We start from the raw sequence: 13,040 nt of genomic DNA, 5'->3' as shown, positions 1-13,040 counted from the left end.
AAGTGTGAGATGTTTTCCTCTTATAACATTTTTAACACATGCACACACAGAGAGAGACAAACAAGTTCTTAGAAAAGTGGGATGAAAAAAAATAATAATTGAAGAATGATCCCAATTAGCAGAAGTTTTTAACAAAGCCCTCCCCAAGAAGGGAGGGTTTCTTTTCCAAGTTAAGTTTGGCTGGGCGCTATCACCTATTCGTGTTCCTGATTTTGTATTATAGTTTGTTAAAACACCTTAAACCCCCTACAGATAATATCTACACCAATTGGAAAAAAGGAAGCTGTTCTTTTTGTTATTTCTGTTAATGCAACCTGTTCTTGCAGGTGCTTCATTTTGACTTGCCAGGATTTGGTGTGTTTTTTTTTAGCTAACCCTGAGTGCTAAATTAGCACACACTTCAGTGCCATTCCTTCAACCAGGTGAGCAAACAACTGGGCAAGGCAAAGAAATAAGTTTGTAAGGTAAATAACTTTTATTAAAGAGAGAGAGAGAGAGAAGGCGACGGGCGAATTTTTGATCTACAGTAGAAATCGTTTGATCAACAATAGAAATCCTGCAAAGAAATTCTCTAGCCAGACTCTCAAAAGCATATTCCCAGAGGTTGGGGGTTTTTTTGGGGGGGGGACGCTGACGTCACGCCGAACGGGCAAAGGCGATTGGTGTAGACGCGGCTCCTTTAAACCAATCCGTAGTCCGATTCGCGAGGGAAGGCGCGCTCGCGCTTCCTCTGCCTCTCCGCTAGGCTTCGGGTTGCCCCGAGCGACCGCCAATCCGATCCGAGAGTGAAGAAGCAAGATAAGCGCTTATTGGTTCTCTCGGGAGATATCTCGTTCAAAGCGTTCCCGGGATTGGCTAAGCATTGCAGGTTTTCGGAGGGCAAGGACTTTGGGGATGGGGTAGGTTTGTTGTGGGGGGAGGGCGGGGGGGGGAAAGAGGGGCTTCGCTCGTTATTTTTACTGTTGTTGTCGTTTCTGTCTCCTGGCTGGATCCTTAGTTTAAAAAAACAAACCTAAAACCCCAAACCAGGCAGGAATTCCACCGGGGAAGCTTTGGCCGTGATGGTCTCTGCCTGCTAGATTTACAGTCATGATTGCTTTTCATCCTGTTTGTGCTCTGGGGGCCCCTTTGGCTGGTCCGGGTGAGGGGAAAGAGAGGGAAAATGGAAGTATTTCCCCTTTGAGGCCCTCGATTAGGAGCAGGGAGAGGCACTGGTTTAAAACATACAAGAGTTGGGTACACCAGACCGGCCAGCTGCCTTTTAAGGGCACCGTGTTGTGTGAATCCAGCCCTTCTTTAGTCTTCTGTTGTACTGTGTATTGTGCAGATTCAGGGGATTCCTTTGGGAATCGTGTATAACGGGGCTCTTCAAACTTGGCCCTTTTATGACTTGTGGACTTCAGCTCCCACAATTCCTCAGCCAGCTTTGCTGGCTGAGGAATTGTGGGAGTTGAAGTCCACAAGTCATAAAAGGGCTACGTTTGAAGGGCCCCTGGTGTATAAAATGAGAATACAGCCATCGAGCTGTTTTTTTCCCCTGGGGATTAACAGAGCCAGGCTGCAAAAATCCACAGACTCTGGGCTGCCATCTCAGGATTATCAGATTTTTTTTGCAACCTGCAGTCTCCACTGAACAACCATTCATTTAGTGACTGTTTAAAGTGAAGCGGCTCTGGCTGTTTTTCACACTTAGGACTGTTGCAGCATTCCCCAGGGTCACCTGATCAAAATCCCGGTGCTTAGCAACTGACTCGTACTTATGGCCATTATTGTGTCTTGAGGCTCATGTGATCATCTTTTTTAAACTTCTGACTTTTTAAAACTTTTAAAACTGTTTTAAACTTCTGAGAAGCAAAGCTTCACTTAACGGCATTAGTAACTACTGCAGTGATTCACTTAACAACTGTGGCAAGAAAGGTCATAAAATGGGGCAAAGCTCACTTAACTCTATTGCTCTAGCAACAGAAATTTGGGGCTTAATTGTGGTCGTAAGCCGAGGGCCTCGTGTACATCTTCCTTTACTTGCAAACTTTCAACCACGATGTTATTACCTGGTTTTTGACTGACCTGTTTCACAGGTTAAGAGAATTTTATGCAGGCACTCGAACCATTCTATGCTACCCATAGGAAGAGGAAGAGGAATAGTAGCACAGAGGAAGAGGAATAGTAGCACAGCACCTAAGTAAATGAAGCAGCGAAGAAGAGTGGCATCTACTGGTTTATTTCCCTACAAGGTTGCCATGCAGCTTGGAAAGCAGGGGGATGTTGATACAGATGGAAAAAGAAGTGACCGTTTAAATACATTAAATAAAAACAACAGTGGTCTATGAAGCTTCCTTTATCTTTTCTTGACCTTCCAGAGAAAAGGATGACCGGGACAATACTTGGAGTTGGGCCTGGAGTATTCATCTTGGCAGTAGTCTGGGTCTTGACTTTACTGCTGTGTGTGTTGCTGTCTAGAGCTTCTGGACTTGCTAGGTAAGATCCCTATTACTGGCAAAATAAACAGACGGGAAGCTGCTCCTCGTATGAATTTCAGGCAAAGCTTAAGAAAGCAGGAGATTTTCGTGCAAATGCTGGAGATTCTTAACCTGAATTGTCCTAACATTAAACAAAGGAGATGTTAACAAAGAGAGACTTTTCATGGTGATGAATGCTGGTAATCTGAGCAGCAATGAGGTGTTTTTTTATTATTATTATATCATTCAACTCTCTTGAGCAGGCATGTCAAACTTGCGACGTCGTGTGACCTCGTGCAACGTATCGTGACTTTTTCCCCATTGCCGGCAATGGGGAGGGCGCGGTTTCATCATGATGCATCCGGCCTGCAGGCCGGCAGTTTAACATGCCTGCTCTGGAGTATTAGCTCTGTAAGTAATAATAATAAGTTGGAAGGGACCTTGGAGGTCATCTAGTCCAACCCTCTGCTCAGGCTGGAAACCTTATACCATTTCATACAAATGGCTGTCCAGTTCTTCTTAAAAACTTCCAGGGTTGGAGCATTCACCACTTCTGGAGGCAAGTTGTTCCACTGGTTAATTGTTCTAACTATCAGGAAGTTTCTCCTTAGTTCTAGGTTGCTTCTCTCTTTGGTTAGTTTCCATCCGTCGCTTCTTGTCCTGCCTTCAGGCGCTTTGGAGAATAGCTTGCCTCCCTCTTCTTCGGGGCAGCTCTTAGATATGCAGAAAGTGATCCAGTCCCCAGCATTTCCTTCGCAGCATTTGTTCGGCTCATTCACCAGGTTCTGTTTCTTTCCACTGCTGAGCATATTTCTGTGCTCTTGAGTTGGCTGTAGCAAAATGCTGCGGTGAACAACTGCCTGGCCCTAACAGTGAGATTTTACGTAGCCTGCCTCACTGCAGTTGCTGGTTTCTGGTCCAGTGGAATGGTCCCGCTTGATCATGTTAACTATTGACTTGCTGACCTGTGTACAAAGGTGATTCAATCCTTTCAACAGAATCATTTCTCTCATTGGGCTCCTGCTGTTTCTCATTAATGCTCCTGTTGTCCTCTGTGAATTTTCTTAATCGTATCTGGCATTCTTTGTATTAGTGTCACATGTAAAGCTTTATTTGAAGTAGGAAAGCTTTTATACAATTTCAAACCTCTTCGCTCTGTGCTGTAGCTATATAGCTATGTCCACTTGCTATTTTCCCCCCCTCTCATTCTGACTTCCTAGTGAACTGTTCTCTGAATATCTGGAGAGGCTATTCCAATGAGAATATAGAGCCTGTAATAAGCAGTTGTTCAATAATAGGTCAATTCTTCTCAAGCGAATGGAGCATTCTGACATTGCTTATGCATATTTAGCATTTCAGTAACACAGAGCCAAACTAGAGCTGCTTATGGTTGCTGTAAGTATTTCATAGTATACAAGGTTAGAAAGTAGTTGAATTAACTACTTCTTGTAACGCTGAAGGTGACTGTTAAATTTTAAAGAACCACAGTGTTCCTTTTTTAAAACCAGAAGATTAATGTATATCACTTTAATATTGTTTGGATGAAAGCATAAGCAATTTTTGGAAAAAAATTGCACTTTGTGTGGAATTCTGGGAGTTGAAGTCCACAAGTCATAAAAGGGCCAAGTTTGAAGACCCCTGATCTTATGTCTGGCTGATGAGCAAGAACTAATCTAGGTTATATATCAAGTAAAGGATGCTGCCGTTCAAATATGCTGATTTCTGCATTAACTTTCTATTTCTCTAGGTTTTCCGTCATCCTGGTTTTCTTTGCTGCTGTGATCATCACTGTAACCTTGTTGCTTTTTCCTCGTTCCGGCAAGTTTCCAGCACCAGTTACAGAAATCAAGGTAAAAGTGTCTGAAAAATCAAGGTGTTCTGTCTCAGCTGTTGAAACCAAGTCCAATGCAGTCTTTGAGCTGATTGAGCACATGAGCTAAGTATAGTCTCAATGAAATACATCACCCCAAGCAGAGAGTTAATTGCCTGTTTCTCAACCACTGTTGGAACAAGAGAAGCATTGCTGGAGGTTATGACAGTAAGAACCAGAGTTAAAATGCTAGTGCTGCCCCCAAGTTATTAAAAGCACTGGGCTGGGCTTGGCAGTTGGGTATCAAAGACTAAGAGTGGGTGGGTACTTTGGATTCAGGTTGAATTTATGGCAGGCTAAGAGCTCAAGGATAGGATTCGATTTTGGAGCAAGTATCTGGCAGTAAAGAAGGAAAATGAAGTAGCCTCTCATAGTGAGCAGTTTGAGCAAAATCAAAAATACTTGAAAGGAGCTTCTTTTGTTTGCCTGAAAATCTAGAAGTCTGATCAGACATTAAAAGGGAAGATTGTTTATCGAGTTTAACAAAGATTTAAGCCATCCGGTTTACTTGTCTAAATTGCCAGGTGATTTTTGCCATTGAGAAACTTCTGCTATTTCTTACCTAAAGAAATAAAAAAGGCAGTAAGAGGCATCTTTGGAACAGGAAAATGAAATTAAGCTCTGAAACTCTGAAACGGCTCTTTATTCCCCAGACGTGGAAAAAAATCAGCTATAAAAACTTAAGTATTTAAGCTGGAAAAAGAAAGGTTAGAAAGAATGCTTGCTTCAACCTGTTAGGAGAGAGTAAATGTTTTTACACTGAGGTTGTTTGCAAAGGGAATGTGCTTCCATGTTGGGTTATTCATAGATTTTTTTCCCCCCATTAGATACAGAGAGTGCCTCACTTTCCTAGAAGCTGGTTGCATCTTAAAAGAAACTTCAGTTATAATTGTTTGTTAAACTTTTGGAGAAACCTGTCTCATTTATGCCTCAGCTCTTTTCTTGTTTTGATGAAAAGATTCTTCAACAGGGCCACACAATTATATTTGCATTCTGAAGCTTTGATTTGGATTCATACAATTTCTTGCTTCCTGTCTCCTGAAATTCTATTCTGTCTACCTATGAATCTGGTGTGGGTCAGTCTAATAACACCTAACGCTGTAGCTTTTTGTTAATTTGGACTTCCACACATATTTGATACGATAAATAGGGATAACTAAATGCACTCCTGATGTGAATCATCAGCACTTCTGTTGTATTCATTTAAAATGCTGATTTTTCCAGTGTCCTGTTTTGTCCTATACTTCTTGAACCACAGGTAGCACATAAAAAGGTGAAATACAGTGGCACATATTATCATCAGTCATGGTTTGCTTAACAACTTGTTTTCAGGCTTTGCACATTGTTCCAAACATAAAAAAACACCTGTTCTATAAATGAAAATAGCTGGGTTTACATACCATGCCAGGCCTTGTTTCTTCCCTGTGTACAATTTGTTGTCCTCTTAGCTTTTCACGCCACTATTTTATTTCACTTTAACTGTTTTCAAAGGAAATCATAATTAACTCCAAACACCATTTTCTCCAGTTTGTTGTTAATTAAGTGACCCTAAGGCATATGAAAGGATATGAAAACAATGACTTTGTGTTATCTTTACTTACTAATAGCTGGCACTCAGTTGAATATTGTCTCTGATTATAAATTTTTCATTAGCCATTTAGCCATTATGGCTGCTGTTTATTATTAGGGTCAGCCAATCTAGGTTTGCTTTAATTTCTTTAAAGCCAGTAGTCTTTGCTATAATTTGCAAGCAAGTTCTGCTAGTATTGTATCCATCCAATATTATGAAAATTGCCCTTAATGAATTCTCTTTTTTTTTCATAGCTCAAGTCAGCGCTATTCCTTTTATGGGACTCTCCCATACCTGCCTCTTAACATAATGATGTGCCTGTCATAGTCTCAGATAACTAATTGTACAATTAAACAGGGAAATAGGTGCTTTATTATAGCTTTTATATATAAAAAAAAGTCTTCCACACCGAAAAGTTTTTAACTGTCTGAAGCTTCAGATTTTTTTAAAAAAAATATTTTTTAATCTAGACATAAGACCTACCATCTTTTGCAAAAAAAAAGTTCCATAATTAGTGGGCAGTAAAGGTGTGAACTTTGAGCACTGATAATGTTACCTAGTCAGATAATGAAACATCCGCAAGTAAATCACCAAACTCAGAGAGCATCAAGGATTTCAGGTGAACCTTAATTGTGATGAAGGCAACTTGTCTTCTTTAATCTCAGGAGCTGCTTTTTTATTTCTCAAGGTGCAGATCCTCGGCTGGGGCTTTTACCTTATTAGAGTGTCCCCTCCCCCTCCCCATCTTTTCTTTAGTATCATGTATAGTTCTATCTTTTCCTAGTAAATCACACTTTTACTAATGCAGCTGATGCTTCCAGCAAATTTCACCAATAATCAAATGTTCCTCTAGGCTTTTACCTGCTGCTAGATTAACCCTCCAAAGCAGTCTGAATTTTTATTAAGAGCTCTTTGTGTGTGTGTGTGTGTGTGTGTGTGTGTGTGTGTCTCAGATCAACTTCAGAGGCAATTGATTCCTCCTTCCCAGAGATTCCCCAGACCTAATTCTTTAAATTCTATACTCATTCTAAAGGTCTTCTGCCCTTGTCTCCTTGATGATGAGAGTGCCGTGCTTCCTTGCAGAGCTCCTTCCTGGTCACGTTCCTGCACACCTCTGCCATCAGCACACTTGAACAACACAGAGGGTTGTCTTAGCTAGAGTTCCCTTCTGAAGGACTTAATAGCAATGGAAAGCGGGCACCAGAGTATGGGGCACGTGTTAGCCACAGAATATGCAGCACAATAATATCAAGTGAGCCTCCCCAAAGGGGTGATTGTGGAAGCGAAGTGCCACAAATGAAACAGCCCTGCTCTCAATCACCAACCAACTCATCTCAGTTGTCAGGAAAACATGTAGGGCTGCTTTAGCCCCTGCCAGGACTGATAACAAAACGTAGCATTCTTTCAATTTAATGACATCTAATGCTGAAGAGGTCGTCGGCCACAGTTGTGACTTAACGGTGTTATATTCTCAGATTGTAGACACCTTCTTCATTGGCCGTTTCATCCTGCTCCTCAGCTTGAGCGTGGTTTTCCTGGGGTGCCTGTTTTTGCTTCTGAGTCACCATCTTCTGCAACCTGTGTATGCCAAGTCGTTGAGATCCAGCACTTAGAATAACCGGCTTCGAATCCTTGATGGTATATTGGTCCGTTTCCCGCTCCTGTGACTGAAGGCCCAAGATTCAGTTCCGTGAATATGAATGTATCGTTCACAAATTCAGAATTTTGTATAAGACGGCTTCTTGAGTTTCCTTCCAAGAGATGAAAAGTTTCAGATACAGTCGAATGAGTACAACCAAATGTATTGTGAATTCTAAGTTTGTTTCCTCCCCCCTTTGTTTTATAACGTCAGTTAATTGAAAATGTGTTTGTACAAAGATGTGTTTGTATAACAGTCCAGAAAATGCTGATTGAATCTCGTAAAACATGTGTTGTAGCATTGGTAACCACCCGTTTGCCAGAGCAGCATATTAAACAAATATAAACGCATTCACATGAAATGATTGAATGTCAATCTGGTTTGCAACCAGATTGTTTTCCTCCAGGCTCTGTATGGTGAAACTTCGCTTGTGAATTTCTTTTTAGTAGTTTCTGTATTTATTGGATTTAATTTAATGGATCCCCTAGGGCTTATTTATTGTCAACTCTGCCTGTGTAATACAGGTGAGAGATGCTAATGAGTCCCTCTGAGAAGTCTCTTGGCCAAATTGTTCCAGGAGGACAAAATTGAAAGAGATCATTTTTCTTCACCAACAGATGATTGGTGTTGCTAAATCATTGTTGAGCAACCCATATCATATCTTTGTTCCGATGGTTACATCTTCTGGATTTATTTGGCAGGGGCATTGTTCAGTTGCATGCCTGCCCTGATACACAAGAAGAAAATGGTGCCTTAGCAGTGTTGTCAGATGACATCCACACTTTGGCTTGGATGCAGTTTGATGTCCTCTGTTGCAGTGTTTCTCACCCTTGGCAGCTTTAAGATGTGTGGGTTCAACTCAGAACTGTCTGCGGAATTCTGGGAGTTCAATTCTATTGCATCTTAAAACTTTCCCACATTGAGAAACCCTGCTCTATTGGATTCTGGATTTCACATTGTTAGTATGTCTTGCATGAATGTGTTTCTAAAATTCCATTCATGTTAATTGCAATTATTCTCCATGAAGGAGATGTCCAGGACTTGATGTAGTCTAATGTCATCCATATGTGTTGGACTAATTCTCATAATCCCTAACCAGCGTAAGCCACTTGGTATTAAATATGTAAACTGATTGAAATCAGTGAGCTGAGGCATAACTGTTATCTTACATATTAAATTAATATGCTGCCCTCCCACTAAAAATAATGCTCAAAAGTTAGCTAACATTAAAATGTGCAAAACAGTTGCGTAATAAAAACATAAAAATTCATTAGCAAGGGGAAAAATACCCAGTGTTCATCAGACTACAACCCATGTCACATAATTTTAGAGTCTTATCATAAGCATAAGGTCTCTAGATCTGCTCCACTATAGAATGTAGAAGCCAAACCTAGCGAATTCTATATTATCATTATTTTGACTTTTTTAATGTTATTATGGATGCTTAGTTGGTTTTGTTGATCATTACTTATCATGAATGTTTTAACTGTTGATTTATGTTTATGATTATAAATCACCAGGAGTCATTGAGACATTAGAAGGTACACAAATGGAACGAAATTAAATAAATAATGTTTGCATCATGAATCTGCAAAATTGTAGAATTACATCAGCCTTAATGGTGGCTCGGTATTTATAATAGTGTCTCTGTAGGTTTGTTATCATTGTATGCCGTTGTGCATGACATTTTTGCTGTATGTCCTTTTAAGGATATTACAGACACAGATTAGATCACTTTCTCAATATTCTATTTACCTCTTTAGGGCCTATGCCTTTGCTTTGATCCTCTTGTTTGGCCATCCTCCTCAGGCAACTGCAGTGTCCATTTTGGTGGTATTAATCACAGAAAGTGTAAAGCGAATAAATTCGAAATGGAGAAGAGACTTCTTCCTTTCTTTCCTTAATGAAAGAGGTATGGGAGATGGTCAAGGGCTCTTTCCAACAAGATTGTAGATAAGATTTCCTAACTTCATTAGAAATTTGCCTTGGGAGTGAATAATAATAATAATAATAAAAACCTGAAAGGATAATTTTAAAATAGCCGAACCTTCTTTTTAACAAGAGAAATAAGTGAGAAAGTAATTGGCCAACGAAGGAATACTTAAAAACCCAGCAGGGATAACTTCCTGAAATAGATTAGTGGTGCTTCTATAACACATATTAATTGGCATCAGATGACTTGGAAAGCCATAAAAACCCAGAGGTGTCAAGACATTACAAATTTTGGAGATCGTGATTTCATTTTTAACAATATTTTTACAGACCAAAATGGCAGTGGTCTTAGTGTAAAACCACTTTAATTTCTACAGGATGGAGTTTTTAAAACTAGGTGTTTTGACGTTCCAAGAAGCTTTAATGTTGCATCTTTACTTTTAGATTTATTTTTCTGCTTTGCATGCTCTATTGAAGTGAATCGCTTCTCGCAATCTGCTTCCCCATCTTTGAACTCTTTCTTTCTGATGTTACCTCAAATGTATTAAATTCTCCATTGAGATTTTTGGAGGGAATGAATTCCATATAACTGCTAACTGCTTATTGTTTGCTTGCTTTATATACTGTCTCCAAAATTATTTAATCAATTGTATTGTTGATTATAATTACTCAGTAATAAATATCAATTATTTTGTTTTATTTATTTGTATCCTACCTTTATTTTTATTTTTTACAAATAACCCAAGGCAGCAAACATATCTAACATACCTTCCTCCTCTATTTTCCCCATAACAATAACCCTGTGAGGTGGGTTGGGCTGAGAGAAAGGGACTGGACCAAAGTCACCCTGCTGGCTTTCATGTCTTAAGTGGGACTAGAACTCACAGTCTCCTGGTGAGTCACCCAGCTGACCTTCATGACTAAGGAAGGACTCGAACTCGTTGAACTTTTAGAAGGCATCAATCTGTTTAACGACCTATAATATTATGGTCCCAGTACTACTGTAGAGACGGCTGCGATCTATTAAAAGGACTGTCCAACCTGCATAAATTTAGGAATAAAAAGCATAAAGGAGAACATGCTTGGTTTATGAAGATGTAACTCCGAAGGGACAACTTCATTCAGGCCTAGGACCATATGTGGCCGAACGGTTCTACATTCTGAAACAGTGACAGGAATCAGAGCAAAAGATGACCGTGTCTAGGACAGTTGCTATCTTCGATTCGATAGGTGTTAATTTAGTTGCCACATTTGAAAAGAGTTGGCTGGGAGAACACCAAGGAATTAGGAAAATGTCAGGCACAACTGAATGATTGGCGACAATGACGATGACACCCTACTCAATGCTTGATATCAGGGTGGGCACCTGTCATTAGGATCAATGCAAAGAGTAGCATGTTTCTGTATCTCTAGATATTTTTTGTCCTTTTGGGATAAGTGCTCGCCCTAACCAGGAACTCTCACAGATGGGGGGGGGGAAGAGAAGAGATAGGCCTGATGGGAAATCTCATCTCATTGACCTATTCACAAGACCTCCAAGGAAAACATAGTCTTACGGTCTTTCCAGCCTAAGGATGCTAAAGTTGGTGGCTCAGCTCTTCCCTTCCCTGTTTGTTTGAACAGCATATACTGCTGGTCCAAGCCCTGAGAGGCTTAATTAAATGTGTTAATTCCGCAGCCTCCTGCTGCAATTTGTCAAGTAGCTCTGTTTTAAGTCTCATAACCCTACGGTCCGAGAAAGTGTGTCTTGGGAGACAGATGTGCTCCATTGATTTCTGAAGATTTCCAGGGTAATATCCTGAATGGTTTGCTTTTTATTTTCTCAGCTTCAGACTGGTCCACTTGCTACATAAAGCACAGCTGGGGATTCCTTGATCAGAGTAGCACAGAGAACATTCTCTGGTGCAAACTGGGAATGGGTTTCATTCTCAATCTGACTCCAGAAGCCCTCAAGCCAAGCTCAAATCTTGTGGACTAGGCATCTTTACACTAGTATGCAGTTTTGCCTGGCATATTTGACTACCTGGACGACCCTTTTGAATACTAACCGGCTCTGTCTCTGCTTAGCTCTTTTCAATATTTACCTTGACAAACCACAGGTAGTCCTGGACGCATAACAGTTCATTTAGCGACCGTTCAAAGTTACAGCGGCACTGGAAAAGGTGACTTCTGTCTGACCATTTTTCTACACTTATGACCGTTGTGGCATCCCCATGGTCTCATGATCAAAATTCAGATGCTTGGCAACTGACTCATATTTATGACGGTTGCAGTGTCCCCCGGGGGTCATGTGATCCCTTTTTTTGGCCTTCTGACAAGCCAAGTCAACGGGCAAGCAAGATTCACTTAACAACCGTGTGACTAATTTAGCAACTGCGGTGATTCACTTAACAATGGTGGCAAGAAAGGTTGCAAAATGGAACACAACTCGCTTAACCAATGGCTCACTTAGTGAGAGAAATTTTGGGCTCAATTGTCGTAGGTCAAGGACTACCTATGTTCCAGTTACAATGAAACCCTGCTAGGAAACTCTTTTTACCAAAGCCACTTCTTGGGTGGGCCTGATCCTTTAGTTACTGTTTTCTGAAAAGATGGGAAGAAGGATCAAGGCCTCAACTGGAGAGGATATGAGAGAGCATATGTAGTTTGTGATTTTTGCCAAAGGTCCCCTGTCCTGACTATCTGTGCTAATCGAACACAGAACATAAAGCTGCCTGTTCTCTTCCTTGCCTGTTGTGATGTCTCCAGAAAAGCTTTTGAAAGCATTTAGCCACCCTGCCTTTTTCATAGAATGTTAGGGGGCATCCAGATGTGATAGTTTTCATCCCATTCTTCCCTACATTTTGCTTCCTATCAAAATACTAAAAATTAAAATTCATTATAGGAGTGGGAGGGGAAGCAGACTAACTATGGGGTTGGCAGCACAAGGAGATTTACATCCAAAGGGAACCTTGGCTAGTTAGAACATCCACCTTGGACAAGGCAGGGTGAATTGTCCATCACTCAGTGACATAAAGTCCTTCCTGAGGACAGCCATAATTTAGTCTGGGTGTAGAGCGGAGATTTATAATCTTTACATGTCTGCCAAGTTGACCTCTCATAGCATTGAGGTTGCTCTCACAATAATATATAGTGACAAGGAAATAAAAATGTATTTGTAGCAATAAAAATAATAATTAAAAGAAGAGCAGAAGGAGCTCTTGTAGAACATGTATAATCAGTTGCCTCTCCCTGTTTATCAGTATGGCTGGAGATGGCTCCTCCTCCTCCTTTTCTGCCTCCTCCTCTTCTCCTCCTCCTCCTCTTCCTCCCCCTCTCCTCCTCTTCCTCCTCTTCCTCCTCCTCTTCTCTTCCTCCTCCTCATTTCTTAAGATAATATTCCAATACTTTTTTCCAACACATATACAATCTTCAATCCCGAGTGCCGCGTAACAGAGTGAGCGCCTGTTACTCGTCCCAGCTTCTGCCAACCTAGCAGTTCGAAAGCATGTAAAAACGCAAGTAGAAAAATAGGGACCACTACGGTGGGAAGGTAACAGCGTTCCGTGCGCCTTTGGCGTCTAGTCATGC

At 40.8% G+C, this 13,040-nt stretch overlaps 1 protein-coding gene across 2 annotated transcripts; it reads left to right on the top strand.

The window, feature by feature from the left end:
* The first annotated feature begins 707 nt into the window (after positions 1 to 707).
* Positions 708 to 10,196, top strand: TMEM218 (transmembrane protein 218). 2 transcript variants are annotated; one of them, XM_081333624.1, is made up of 4 exons: positions 708 to 868; positions 2,361 to 2,478; positions 4,207 to 4,309; positions 7,375 to 10,196. In XM_081333624.1, the coding sequence occupies exons 2-4, from the start codon at positions 2,369 to 2,371 to the stop codon at positions 7,510 to 7,512; spliced, it is 351 nt and encodes a 116-aa protein (XP_081189750.1). In that variant the 5' UTR covers positions 708 to 868; positions 2,361 to 2,368; the 3' UTR covers positions 7,513 to 10,196. The 2 variants fall into 2 exon arrangements, with proteins under 2 accessions (XP_081189750.1, XP_081189751.1); XM_081333625.1 differs by having other exon boundaries at positions 846 to 899.
* The last annotated feature ends 2,844 nt before the right edge of the window (positions 10,197 to 13,040 follow it).

The sequence above is a fragment of the Vipera berus genome (genome assembly GCF_964194415.1).
Source record: "Vipera berus genome assembly, chromosome: 8".
Classification (NCBI taxonomy): domain Eukaryota; kingdom Metazoa; phylum Chordata; class Lepidosauria; order Squamata; family Viperidae; genus Vipera; species Vipera berus.
Note: the sequence above shows the minus strand (reverse complement) of the source record. Positions and strands in the feature narration are given on the sequence as shown.

Excerpts from the sequence above, each read along its gene's own strand:
- TMEM218 (XM_081333624.1), top strand. The coding sequence starts at position 2,369 with ATGACCGGGACAATACTTGGAGTTGGGCCTGGAGTATTCATCTTGGCA. Across the intron at positions 2,479-4,206 it reads AGAGCTTCTGGACTTGCTAG|GTTTTCCGTCATCCTGGTTT; the intron begins GTAAGATCCCTA and ends CTATTTCTCTAG. Across the intron at positions 4,310-7,374 it reads CACCAGTTACAGAAATCAAG|ATTGTAGACACCTTCTTCAT; the intron begins GTAAAAGTGTCT and ends TTATATTCTCAG.